The sequence below is a fragment of the Uloborus diversus genome, chromosome 1 (genome assembly GCF_026930045.1).
Source record: "Uloborus diversus isolate 005 chromosome 1, Udiv.v.3.1, whole genome shotgun sequence".
Taxonomy (NCBI): domain Eukaryota; kingdom Metazoa; phylum Arthropoda; class Arachnida; order Araneae; family Uloboridae; genus Uloborus; species Uloborus diversus.
In genome coordinates this window covers 238988313-239003009 of record NC_072731.1, presented here as the reverse complement: position 1 = coordinate 239003009, position 14697 = coordinate 238988313, and the positions used below count along the sequence as shown (strand labels likewise).

Genomic DNA, 14697 nt, shown 5'->3' with positions numbered 1-14697 from the left:
TCTAAATCTTTTGAAGTTTGGTTTTTTCCGGAAAGGATTTATATAAATATAATTTTTGTAGTGTTTATTGCTGAATTCGGGGAGTGTATTTATTTGTTGAATTATCGTCATCAAACACGTGGAACGGAGATAGTTCTATATTTCACTTTGCTTGAGTGGAACTTTTGTGTAAATGTACGTGATACTGTTTCTTTCTAAATTTTATGTCAACATAATGAACATAGCAAAACACACCGCTCCATGTTTTTAATAAAAGATTAAATAATATTTTTTTAATTAGCTTTGCAGCAGTTTATTTTTCTGTAAATAAAAAAAATAGACTATTTACATAAGGGTCGATTTATTTCACATTGATTTATCTTCTTTACTAATAATAAAACTGAAAGTCTCTCTGTCTGGGTGTCCGGAGGATGTCTGGATCTGTGTGATGCGCATAGCGCCAAGACCGTTCGGCCGATTTTCATAAAATTTGGCACAAAGTTATTTTGTAGCATGGGGGTGTGCACCTCGAAGCGATTTTTCGAAAATTCGATGCGGTTCTTTTCTATTCCAAGAACAAAATTATCATAAGATGGACGCGTAAAAATACGACGTAATAAATGGACGAAATTATCATAACTAGGAACGGTAACATGGGCACAAGCCAAGTGGCGAGATTCGAAATTATCATAACTTGAAACCGTAACATGGGTACAAGCCAATTGGCGAGAAAAATTCACCATACATTGTTTGTAAATATACACGAGAACCAAAAGACCTTTTAATTTTTCTATTACGGGCAAAGCCGTGCAAGTACCACTAGTGTAGAGATAAAGCTGAAAGTCTCTCTGTCTGGATGCCTGGATCTCTGTGACGCGCATAGCGTCTAGACCGTTCGGCCGATTTTCATAAAATTTGGCACAAAGCTAGTTTGTAGCATTGGGGTGTGCACCTCGAAGCGATTTTTCGAAAATTCGATTTTGCTCTTCTTCTATTTCAATTTTTAAGAACATTATCCAGAGCAAAATTATCATAAGATGGACGAGTAAATTACGAAATTATCATGACGTGGAATGGGAGAGCGAATGAACATAGCCAATCAGCTAGAAATTCGTCATCCATTATTTGTAAATGTACAGGCGAACCGAATAACCTTTTAATTTTCAACTACGGGCAAAGTCGTGAGGGTACCACTAGTATTAAATATTATCTAATTTTAGGTCGAGTTGTGACAATTACCAGCATATTGGCAAGGTTGGTTTGTCCTCGAGTCGCTGTGTACACTGCTACGAAGCACGCTCTAAACGGATTTTTCTCTGCACTACGTTATGAGCTTATGGATTCTGGTGTTCATGTAGCCACGATAGAGCCGGGAGATTATTCCACAACAACAGACATAATGCAGGTGAGACAGAATTCATATTTTTCCTTTCAAAGAACTACTTTGAAAGAGTCTAAATTCTTGACATTATTTTACTATCTTATTTTATTTTGAACAATATTTTATCTGGCAAATCATAACATTCCATATAAATTGGGCAAATAAACTTTTCTAAGTTTGCTTGAAGTGTCTTACGTGTGGCAATCCGGAAAAATTTAGTTCATAGCGTGCAATGTTGTTCTCAAAAAAAAAAAAAAATTCTTTTGGGTGAAATCTTTTTGATTGAATTGGTTCGGAATTGAATTGGATTTACTGTCATCACTATTGATCAATAGCAACTACTATTGCCAATTGTCCACTGTTGACAATTGCCACCATCAGGTTTAGAACCATACTCTATCAGTTGTTCTCAGTAGCGTAACTAGGGGTTGGCAGGAGTGGCTCTCGCCAGGGATACAGCAGCCGAGGGGGGGGGGGACGGCATTTCAACTGATTAAATTTATTTAATTATTCTTTTTTTTTTTTTTTGAGCTTTATTTTTTTTTATCATAAAATTTGAAAAATGCATTAAAAAAATGAAAAAAAAAAAAAACTCGCGCAAGAAAAAGAGCTAGAGACACATACATAACTTCTACTGAGAAGGAACATTGGTCATCATTGAAAACAATTCTAAGAAAGAAAATAAGAAAAAAAAAATTACAATGATGCCTCCTATTTGTCGAATCACCTAATCCAAATGTTCAAAAAAAAAAATTTTTTTTTGACTTCCGGTAACTTCCTAGTGACCCTGGGGGGGGGGGGGGCAATTCTTTTAGTTTGCCAGGGGCGCAAGACCCTATAGTTGCGCTACTGGTCATTCTCATTACAGAAGATTTCCTTTTATTTTATTTTATTATTACTTATTTTTTTTTTAAACCTGACTAGGATTTCCCCATAAATGAGCGTGGCAGCTCACGTGTTCAACTCAACCTGTGAACACAGTTTCTTTGACCTAAAATCATTTCATTTTCTTCTCAGTGGACTCAAAGCCGCGTGGAAGAGATGTGGGAAAAAATGTCGCCGGAGGAGCGAAGGACCAAAGCTCATCTCTTCGAGGATACTAAGAAGAGAGTCCACAAGGCAAAGTGTTCCACCGAGGATCAGGAACGCAACTACAGGACTCTCCTGGAAGACGTCGAGGACGCGATGTTGGCCGAAGAACCCCGTTGGAGATACGTCAGCGCCCCCTTCGGTACGAAAGCATTTTTGTGGGTCTTAAGGATGTTACCGGAAGAGATGAGTTTCAAAGTTATGGGAAGAGCAAACAATTAAAACGGTTATCTTGTGATCTCCCTGTCGCAAAGATCGCTCAGAATGTGAATTATCTGCATAAACTTTTTACAGGAAGAATGAGAAGCTAACTGAAAATTCATTTTTCTTAGCATGATCATGAATCATTATCAATGACAAACTTTTTAAACCAAAAGTAAAATGATTCTGTTGAATAGAAGTTTTTAACGGATGTACATGTAGTGGTTTAGTTATCTTTTTATTTTTTAATAACGTTAAATTTATGGCTTGTGAAAAATGTATCTATACAATGAATGCATTTTTTTTTTCACATGCTGATACATCAAAATTAGAATGAAAATAAAATATTGTGTTGAAAGAAGGTTTCTAAAACAGATAAAATGTTGGGAATTTAGTCTTTCTTTTTTCCATAACGTTGGCAAAAATGTATGATGTAAGAAAAACTTGTCCCCTGTCATTAAAATTGCTGAGAATGTGCAAATTTGCTTAAGTACTTTAAAGAGTAAAGAAAGCAGTAAAAAGGTTCATTTTTCTCAACATGAGGATAAATCACTTTGGATGAAACCTTAAATACAAACATCTGTAGAAAAAACGTTTTTAGCAGACAAAATGATAAATATGTAGATTTTTTTTTTTAAATAGCGTGGCCAAAAATATGGAAAATTTCTTTTATGATTTCTCCTTGTGAAAATTGTTGAAAATATACATGATCTACTTAAATTTTTGACGGAGAAAATGAGTTCACCGAAAATTTATTTTTCTTAGCATGAATAAAATCATTTTCAATGAAAAACTTATAACCGAAGACAAAATAAATGTGTGCGAAATTCTTCCTTTTTTTTTTAACAGCGTGACCAAAAAAAAAAATATATATATATTTATGATGTAGGAAAAATGTTATCTTCTGATCGACATCCTGTCGTGAAAATATTGAGAATATAGACTATTTTATTTTCTAAAAGAAATTGGCCCAAATTGTCCTTCTTCTGATTTAGAACACTGTTATTTCAGTGTCACTCCTCCAATAGACACTAATTTTCTCAAAAGTAAAATTAAGATAATACTTTAAATAATCTGTACTCCTCTATGAGTTTAGAACCAACAAATACGAAAATTTTTAAGATTAATCACTACGATCTCACCACGGAACCACATGAACAGTTTAAGAATGAAAAGAAGTTAAAATAGGTAACAATCAAAAGAGCATCTTGAAACTATTTTTGATGTAAAAATCATTGCCCTCGTCAGCCCAGTATCAAGATTGAAGCCTACCGACATTTTAAGAAAAGCGCCAAATTTAAGGACTTGGCGAGATATTGATCACACCCTTTCACCGTCTGCATCCATCTACAAATCGTGTGAAAGATGTTTTCCATTATTCACGAAACTCGCTATAAATTAGACAACTTTTCTTAAAATTTTGCCAAACTCTAAGACCTTATTTTTTGATAACGGGGTCACAAGGGTAAATACCTTATGTGTCTAGAAACATGTTTTACCACGCTCTTTAGATTGCTACTCATTTAATTTTTTTTTGATTATTACACAATCATGTGGTTTCTTGATCCAGAGATTATTTTCTTTTACAAAAATATTAAATCTTATGTTAGAATGTGAAGAAGGATGTGTTTGAAAAATTAATTAGCAGTGAAATTAAGCAGAAGTGAAAAACCATGACACTTTTTAAAAAGAAGTTACTTTTGCAATCTTTATATGGCAAAATTTTACAAAGAATTATTTTAACATATACAACAATGCTTCATATTTTGTACATTAATATTTTACATGATGTTTATCTCAACAAATTAAAAAAAAATAAGAACAAAATCTTTGAACACACTTTTTAAATGCACAGTAAAATCACAAATGCGACACAGGAACATACTGACATTAAAAATAATTTCCAAATTAAATGCGAATCCAATAAACAAATAATTGCACAATGTTCTTCATTAAAATGCATAAAATTAAAACCATTTTCTGCTGTTCACCATTTAAGGTTGCCGCACCTATTAAATTTATTAATTAGTAGTCAACTTTAAAACAACAAAACTAAATTAAAATTAAATTTGGTCATTCAAACTCTGTTTCTAAAGTTTAAAAAGAAATATGTTCTAAAGTTATTTTCCGGTTTTGAAATGAAAACTTCGCTTTTGCTTATAACATTCAAAATCTGTATCGATAATTTAATTAACTATTTTGATTACTGCAAAATTAAAATTAATTGTTTTTTCTTTCCATGTTCGTTGTAAACCCTTTTTACCCTTTTTTCATAATCCTTGAATACAAAATAAAAGAACTATGGCACTTTTTTCTGAAGAAAAAAAAGATAGGAAAAAAAAAGAAAAAGCAAACTGACAGTAATTTACTTGAATATATTGCACAACATTTAATTAGAGGTATGTTCAAAATGATTCCTTATTAGAATGAATTTCCAAATATTTTGATTTTTTCTCATTATATTGCTTACTGCAAGAATAAAATATATAAAAATCACAAAGTATACATAAATTATATTCGCTTCAAAAGAAAAGGAAACAAATAGATGTACGCATGCGCTGTCATATTCAACATGACCGAACCTTAAACTTTGTACACAAACATTAATTTTTATGCTACACATTAAGTAAGATCCTAAACCAAATGCTTGAAGTGATGTTACCCAATTATGTTTCAAACTGCTGTTTTCCCTTTTACAAAACCATGGTGTTTTTTTTTTTACATACATTTCAATCTGTAATTAGGTTATTGTGTTCGATAGTAAGTCAAGTGGCTGAGATTCATATCAGATTCGACACGAAGGATAATTTCAGTATTGATTTTTTTTCCAACTAGACTTTTTTTTTTTTTTTTTTTTTGTCTTTTTTTTATCTTCTTTATCTTTACTAATAATAAAGCTGAAAGTCTCTCTGTCTGGATCTGTCTCTCTGTCAGGATATCTGTGACGCGCATAGGGCCTAGACCGTTCGGCCGATTTTCATGAAATTTGGCACAGAATTAGTTTGTAGCATGGGGGTGTGCAATTCACGCGATTGATAACCGAATTCATTGTTGGCCGACAAGGAAATAAAACGCAATGATTTAAAATTTTATCTGTTGCCAGTTTCTATTTAACAGCAAATAAAATACTTGACATTGATTTCTAGTAATATAAGGCTTTTAAAGGGATTTTCAATTTTCCCTCTTGATTCTACAGTTGTGACTCAGTCGGGGTTTTTTAAAATTTTTAATTTTATCGTTGCTTTTTAATCTATGAGTTCTTGATGTTAAAAATAATAATAAGATCAGTGTTACTGTAACAGTAACAGCGTAGCGGTAACATAACAGTAACAGTGGCACTGTACAGAAGTCTAGAGTTACCGTAAAAATTAATCATTTTTACATGTTTTAAACGTAGTCAATCAATTAACTATCTAGCTATACATATGATAAAATAAAAAAATTTTGTGTAAAATTTTATGCCCGGAAAAAGGCGAGGCCTAGAAATATTAAAAGCAGTGAACGGATGTAGGTTTTACAATGTGCATTTTGTATCCCAATTTTTGATACATTAATAAGAATTTTGAATAAATGAAAAAAATATTTCTCTCGTTGTAAAAGTTAAGCCGACATAGTCATCTTTCTTTTTTACTATACCGGTAACATATTGCGAATTTTTCAGCTTCCAAAGTCTAGCAGTGATTTTAAATGTATTGTAAAATAGAGCAATGAAGAAATTTAAATGTTCAACAATGCAATCATTTTGTAAACATAAATTAAGAAAATAGAAAATTTTATTTCGAGACACCTGTTCAAGCATTCAGCTTATTCACTTTTTGCACATGATGAGTATGTTGAAATGATTCAAATGATTATATACAAACATCTCACAGTTCGCGCATTTACAATTTACAACTGCTGTAGAGGTACAATTGCTCCTTTACACGAATATTCTCAATTTCTGTCCACGACACATTACAGTTTTGGTAAAAGTAAACAAAACTTTAAAACATGTAAGTTTGCTATTAAACTACATTCAGTAGCAGCGGTTTCTGTGCGTTAACCAAATCATATTTTGAAAGGGGGGAATTTATGTGACGATTAGTGATTAACAACTGCAAGTCTGGTTCAAATTTAATTTGACAGAGTTTAATTCAAAGTTGCATCTCGATTTTTGCATATTTCATTATGAAAGGGGGAAAAACTACGCTAAATACGCATTAATTATTTTAAAATATGACAATAATGGATGATTGATCACTAAATTCAGCTATCAGAAATACTGCATTAAATTCTAACAAAAAATAAAACATTTTTTATAGCATTTGCATTCTCACTTTTTCAACACATCTAAGTATCTTAATTGCACATAATTAATTAAATTTGAAGCTAGACTTTGCAATTACAGTCGACGATCGTTATAACGTATCGCATGTTATTTAGTCATTTTTTTAATGCTAGAATAATTTCTCATATTTATGCTTCGTTTTAGAAGAGAATCAAGAAATTAACAAAATAAGTTTAAAAAAATATGCTTCAATTGTAGAAGCTTTCCGCTTTTTTGACTTTTTCAAAAAAAAAAAAAAATGTAATGTCTACCATTTGTGTGCAGTTTTCACCACTTTTTTGACCCAAAATACCAACTAATAATTCTTTTAAATGGAAATAGTATACCTTCAGAAACAAAAAATGTTCAAAAATTAGTTTTCGAATAGTTAGTCTAGGGGATAATACAAAAACTGAAACCTAGTTTTGGACGTTGTATTGGAATGAACGGTTCAGTTCGGACGCTCTAATGGACATCGAATAGGAAATGGAACTTCTTGCATCGGTCGCTATAACGGAAGGGTCGCAGTAATAGGAGGTCGTTCAAAATAGCTTTGACTGTAGTTGCAAAAAAATGATGCATGTAATTGCAAAAAAAAGTTGCATGTTATTGCTTAAAAAATTGCATGTAGTTGCAAGAAATAGTTGCATGAAGTTGCAAAAAAAAGTGGTCTCTGATGGGAAGAAATTCCTTTAAATCAAAATTATATAAATAATATTATTACCCTATAAAAATAGATCAAACAGTGAAGGAATTTGAGCTAAACTTCGATATTACGGTAATTTCTCAATGCAGGTAAGAGTGAAATGAAATAATTTGATACGTAAATTGTAACGGAAAGACCTATCTATTGGTATTAGAGAGATTTGAATACACTAGAAACAGTATGAGTTTTATAGCCAGTTAACCAGATTGAAATTGAACCAGACGTTGGAGACTAAGAGCGAAGATACAGAGCCTAAAATGCAGTTTAACTTTAAAATTTAATTAATTACGTGCAATCAAGAGGGCGAGATATGCTGAAAAAGTGAGAAATTCAAATGCTTTTATCACGGCATGTTTTGTACTCTCGTTTCATTTTTATACAGTATTTCTGATAGAATGTAAAAACAAAGAAAACTATTTTATAGTAATAGTTTCTTAACGATACCTAATTATGGCTGCTTTACGATTTTCGCTTTATTTTAAAGTTAAACCAATTTCTAAGCTGGGGCTCTAAGCTCTTTTTATTAATTTGAAATCTTTTAGACAGTAAGTAAAATTTGCTACTGGAAGTAATTAAGTAACGATCGGAAATTTGGTTCAAAGCGTTAAATCAAAACAAGTTTACGTCTCCATTTAGGACCATCAAATTGGCTTCAAATTCAGGTTCAATCTAGTTTCAGACCTTTAACAGTATGTTTATCACAGTCTAAGACTATATGAATATTACAAAAAAAAAAACATGTTTTAGGAGGTGATCCGTCAGAAGAAGCGTAGAACGCCATTCACATTCATTATGTTCTTTCGAATAAAATATTTAAGAAGCAAATCAAAGTTTTTAAGAAGATTAGCTCGTATTTCCGAAATATTATTTCCGAGACAACATTTTTCTCAATTCATAACTGTATTGATGCTTGATTTACAGGAATCTGCTAATCGTTTTGATAAAACACATAAGAATTAGGGACTCATTCAACACGATTGTATTTTATTCGATCGAATTCTATCTACCAGTAGCGTAGCAACAAATTTCCTTCTGGGTGGGGCAAAGGAAATTTCTGGCTGCGTTATAGGAAGAAACAGTTGATCATATTCGATTCAATCGAACTCTGTTAGAGTTGAATGCGCCCCTTAATCTGATTTACCTTTTTCAGTTGAGCCCTCCTATTACAATCTTCGAACGTACAACGAAAAATGTTTGGTAATAGTGATTAAAAAGCAGATTCAATTTTTGGAATGCAATATTATGTACAAATGATGTCAGAAATATCTTTTAAATGGTAACTATAAATAGAGCCCAGATTATAAGGGTTATTAAAGGGTAAATAAGGGGGCATAAAAAGGGTAATTTAAGAAAATGAATGCATGTTGGTGCGTTTTTCATTAGATTTTCTTCGCTTCAAAGATATTCTGTAAACGTTGAAAGGATACTTTTATCTTTAGAAATGAAATGATGACAGACAATTTCTAACAAAAGAAAACCCTAATATGATTTATTTCAGTCAATGTACATATTCAAGGTCGTACTTTAGGGTTTAAACCCTCTCCGAAATTTCTCAAAATTAATCCAAAATATGCTTTTTATTATACTTTACTTTTTCTTTTATTTTTATTTTTTTGCTGAAAACCACATTTTTTTATTAATTTAATATTTATTTTTAATTATCTTCATTTTCGTTTAAAAAATGAAATTATTACTATTGACAAATTGTGCAAACTCAGTACTTTAAATCCAGTATTTTTTTTTTAATTATAGTCTTTACATAGTATAAAATAAAGTCTCCTAAAAGCGTCTGTGTGTTTAAACTTGCAAAACTCGAGAATTACCCTGCTGATTTCGCTGAAATTTTCACAATTTGTTTCTTTAAGTCCTGAAAAGGTTTGCAGACCAGTTCGAAAACAATTCGATGAATAGTTCTTTTTTTGTTCTTATTTAGGGCCAATTTTCACATAAATTCCTGAATATGGGGGTGAAAAATTACTTGCGCATACGTTATTATATATCGCTGGAAAGGGTAGAATTTCCTGCATTCTACTCAATTTGTTTCAATGCTCTAACCTATTTACAGCGGGAGTTTGTTTCGTAGCTCGAATTTGTTTAGGCTTAGCTGAAATATAGGCACTACTTTCTTCATTAAATCTATCAATAAAAAGTGAAGGAATTGTCCCACAGTTTTCTTTTTGACACCATTGGAAAAAGCGACATTTTTTACTCCAGATCTATCTCGACTTTTGGTAGAAAACTAAGTTTCTATCTCAAAAGGAAAAAAAGTTACAAGCCTTTTTAAATCAAGTCCAAAAAATCTCATTTCCATTTAAATTGTTAACCATTTTCTTTCGCATTTTAATTCCTTAAACTTATTTTATTTTGTATTTCCATTGTTACGCTTTTTAAACCCATCCTTCTCGATTTAATTTCTTAAAAGTATTTTAATATCTGTCGTCATTGTTTGGAAGGGAAATTTTACATGATTTTTTTTTATTTATTTAAGCCTGATCGCTGAATATATGTCACTTTACACAATTTGTATTTTCAAGGTAGACCGGGCAACGCAGCTAGTTAGTAATAAAAGGGCACAACTTCGTTGAGGAAACATAAAAACTCATATCACATAACACCAACTGACGATTCGTGAGCAATTGTGATCTCCAAGCACTTGTCCTTGGAAAAACTCGAGTCCAGTCTATGTGACGGTGAGCAGAGGCTGCTGCTGCCCGTCGGCCGCGCTCTGGACGAAGCGCGCAACGGGGTGGTGGTGGTGGTGGTGGTCAGTCCGTCCGGCCACGAAATGCGGCTGGATGAGGTGGTGGACGCTGAGCGGGTGGTGGTGGTAGAGGTGGTAGGCCGCCCTAGGCGGGGGCGGCGTCCGGACGACCGCGCCCTCGCTGTCCAGCCGGGGCTTGGTCTCGCACTCCGCCCTGCAGGGGCTCGGGGGCGAGAGGGCGCTCGCGTCCCGGCTGTCCGTGTCCGGGTCCGTCTTGTTCGAGTCCGGCGTGGGGGCCTCCACGCTCCCGGCGCTGCCCATGTTGTCCTCGCTCTCGGCTGCCGTGTCGTTGCCGTCGAGGTACCGGATGCACTTCTTTTTCCGCCTGGAAAGAGAGCAGAACGTTCTGTTGAGGTCTACTAAAGAGAAGTTTACAAAGGAAACGAGCTGATGTGAGCATCACATAACTTCGCTTTACATCCAGTTTAATGTTATTTCCCCATTATTGGCAATTTTAATGTGATTCAATTGTTAACTCTCTAAATATCACCAACAATGGCCAATTTGAAACCAGATTTAGAAAAAAACGATCACCAAATTTGTCACCAATTTGGCGACAAAAGCTTGGCGATATACTGCCAAGTGTTTGTCAAATTATAACACCACTTGAGTTTGCATCGAAATGAACAATGATTTCACCTCAAAAAGGTACAAAAGATCCCTTTAGAAACACCTGAATGCAACCAAAAGGGAAGGTGCACAACTAGACCTCACTAGGAGTCTACGTACCAAATTTCAACTTTCTAGGAAATATCGTTCTTGAGTTATGCGACATACATACGTCACGAGAAAACTCGTAATAATTAACTCGGGAATCGTCAAAATGATTATTTCGGGTGTCTGTACGTTCTTAGGCATATATCCACGTGTGGCCGGGGTGGAAAAAAACTCAATATTCATTCGGGGGCGAGCAAAATGGAAATTAAGGCCGATTTTTTAAGTGACATTTTTTTGCGAATACAATACTTCCTTTTTGGTAAAAGGAAGTAAAAACAAGAGCGTGAGGTCTTAGGGCAATTTTTTGCTAGATGACTGCCCCTCATATTAGTAAGATGAATTTCGTAGAGCAGAACACGTACTAAAATTAAATATATTTTATTTTTTAACTTGATAGCATGAGAAAACATGGAAAAGAAAGGAAAATTACAAACAAAGAATTGTTGTTATCTTGACTCACCATTTTATTTTAATATATTTTATACTCATATATTCATTTTATTTTCATATATTCAATTTATTTTAATATATTTTATAACTTAATATATTCAAAACTATATACACTACTCGCCATTAAAATTGCTACACCAGGAAGAAAGGCAGATAACAAAATGATATTTATTGGACACATATATTATGTTGAAAATAACAAATGATTGAATTTTCAAGAAGTTTGGGTGAACAGATCCTGAGAAATTACTACCTAGAACTACTACCTCTGGCAACAATAACAGCGCTTATACGCCTAGGCATTGAGTCAGACAGAGATTGGATGTCATGTACGGGTACAGACACCCATGCTGCTTTAACACGATGCCACAGTTCATCGACCATAGTGGCTGGCGTTTGCTGATCGGCCAGTTGTTCAGCAACCATTGACCAGACGTTCTCAATTAGCGAGAGATCAGGAGAACGTGCTGGCCAGGGCATCAGTCGAACCTTTTTCGCATCAAGGAAAGTCTGCATATTACCAGCAACATGCGGTCGTGCATTATCCTGCTGAAATATAGAGTTTCGCAGGGCTCGATTAAATGATAGTGCAACGGATCGTAACACATCAGAAAACGCCAACTGTTCATAGTGCCGTTAATGTGAACAAGAGGTGACCGAGATGCGTATCCAATGGCACTCCATACCATCACCGCAGGGAGATGGGTCAGTATGACGATGGCGAATGCACGCTGCCAGTGTGCGTTCAATACGATGCCGCCAAACACGGATGCGACCATCATGATGTTGTAAGCAGAACCTGGATTCATCAGAAAAAAGGACGTCTTGCCGTTGGTATACCCAGGTTCGTCTCTGATCACACCATTGAAGGCGCTCCTGTCTGTGATGCAGCGTCAATGGTAACCGCAGCCAAGGTCTCCGAGCTAACAGTACATGCTGCTGTAAACGTCGCAGAAACTGTTCATGCAGACACTTGTTGTCTTGCAAATGACCCATTTCTTGACTCAGGGCTCGTGACGTGGCTCTACGATCCATTAAGGCCATGCGGATAGGATATCTGTCCTCTCGGCTGCTAGTAGTTACTGGCCGTTGAGAACCAGCACGGTGATCTGTATTACAATCCTGAACCCATCAAATCCATATTCTGCTAACTGTCATTGGATCTCGACCGACGCACAGAGGGGCATTTGAGCCAAAAAGCTGGCCAAAAGTCGAAAATGCAAACTTCAATGAGTAGCTTTGACCTTAAATTTCAGAAAAGATAGATAAATTTGGCATCACGTGGAAGTGTTCCCTCTGCACTGAGACTAACCAGTCGAATTTACCAGCAGTCAGAACTTAGCGCTTTCGAAATACGGCTGTCTTCGTTTGAGTCATTACAGTTTCTCGAAGTTACTTCATTGTACTATTTTCACGTCAGAAGTAACTCTAGTGAAGTAATTTACTATGGACGGGGTTGAGCAAGGTTTGTGCACTATTATTCATCAGTTTTTATTTATTTTAAACTACTATTTTTACATTAGTACGGTTCGTCAAACTTCACAAAAATTGCATCTGGTTTTTTTTTTGCAATTCCTAAAAAAGTGAAGGTTTTTAAACATGTTGTACTCATTTGTACTCATTGAAAATTATACCCCGTGATATTTCAGAATCTCTATTTTGATAATCTAAACTAAAAGTTTGCCCGAATTTGCCCGAAAAAATAATAACGCGATCAATAGAGCAGTTGTGATTTTTATTTATTTCTCTTTTTTCGGTTGTTTTTAGGTTCACAGGCTTCTGTTACATCTATGAGTCGAATACAACTGCATAAGATGTTAATTGGCAGTACAGAAAGGTCCTTTGATGGAAAGTTTAAAGAACTAATTAAAAATCTGCTAAAATTACTAACTGCCCTTGCGAAAAATTGTCGGAAGTTAAAAACACCATTAACAGTTTTAAAATTGTTTACATGCGAAAATGGATGGCATGTAATAGAATGGAAAGCCGATTTCTAGAAAACAACCAAAATTGGTTAAAAGAAGGGGTTATGTTACCTACCTACTCAGTTCCGGGTCTTTTACCATTAGGAAGACCCAGTAAGGATTTCGGAGAATCGAGTGAAAGAACGAAGCGCCGAAAAACATCGGAACTAAGAAAAAATGTTGCTGTTGATGAATTAACGTATGCTGCTCAAATGAGTCATCGTGCCATAGGCAACACAGAAGTGGCAAAAGTTATCCAAGACATAAATAAGCCTCCAACCAGAGCAACAAAGTTTCGAAAAGCAGTCACTGCTGGTTGCATTACTATCAAAAAACACTCGCCGAAAGAGGCTTCAGCAATATTTGTTGAAGCTAATTTGTCTAGGAGTCAGTATGAAGTCATACAGCAGGCTAACAAAGATGTTTATCCTTGTTATAAATATGTACAAAAAGCAAAGCGAGAATGTTATCCGAAAACGTTTGTCGATGAAACTTGTGCTCAAATACAGTTGCAAGATTTAGTAGATCACACAGTCATAAGATTGTGCATGTATTTAGAGCCAGTGTTCCAAGCATACAGTCATGAAGAAGCTGCAGATTTTGTGTTGATTTTTAAGTGGGGTTGTGACGGATCAAAGCAAAGCCAAACAAAAATTTGAAAATGAGGATGGCACTGATGCTCACATTTTCCTCAGTTCTCTTGTGCCTCTTAGATTAATGTCTGGCAAAAATGTTATCTGGCAGAATCCTTGTCAATCGTCACCTAGATTTTGCAGATCTATTAGAATAAGTTTTATTAAAGAGAAGAAAGACATCACAAACGAAGAGATTTGGTATATAGAAAATCAAGCAAAAAATTTAGTTCCAACAAATGTTAGTGAAACAATTAAAATAAAACATTTGTTGCTGCCTACAATGGTGGACGGCAAAGTGTGTAATGCGGTCACTGACACTGCATCTACTATGCACTGCTATATATGCGGTAGCACGTCAAAAACCTTTAATGACTTATCAGCAAAAAGCACAGAAGATCCAGAGACTTTTCAATTCGGTCTATCTATTCTGCACGCTAAGATTCGGTTTTTCGAATTTTTATTACATTTATCATATAAGATAAATGCAGGAGTATTCAAAGGTCGTATT

General features: G+C 34.5%; 2 protein-coding genes across 2 annotated transcripts in view; one reads left to right on the top strand and one right to left on the bottom strand.

Moving 5' to 3' along the window:
• Positions 1-2918, top strand: part of LOC129225981 (dehydrogenase/reductase SDR family member 9-like) — a 38979-nt gene extending 36061 nt beyond the window's left edge. Inside the window, exons 5-6 of the mRNA XM_054860556.1 lie at positions 1200-1384; positions 2378-2918. Of these exons, the coding sequence (XP_054716531.1) occupies positions 1200-1384; positions 2378-2671 (479 nt within the window). The 3' untranslated portion in view covers positions 2672-2918. The remainder of the gene's footprint in view (positions 1-1199; positions 1385-2377) is intronic.
• A 6454-nt stretch (positions 2919-9372) lies between these two features.
• LOC129225971 (protein pangolin, isoforms A/H/I/S-like) overlaps positions 9373-14697 on the bottom strand; it is a 238450-nt gene continuing 233125 nt past the window's right edge. The window contains exon 10 of the mRNA XM_054860544.1: positions 9373-10748. Within this exon, the coding sequence (XP_054716519.1) occupies positions 10343-10748 (406 nt within the window). The 3' untranslated portion in view covers positions 9373-10342. The remainder of the gene's footprint in view (positions 10749-14697) is intronic.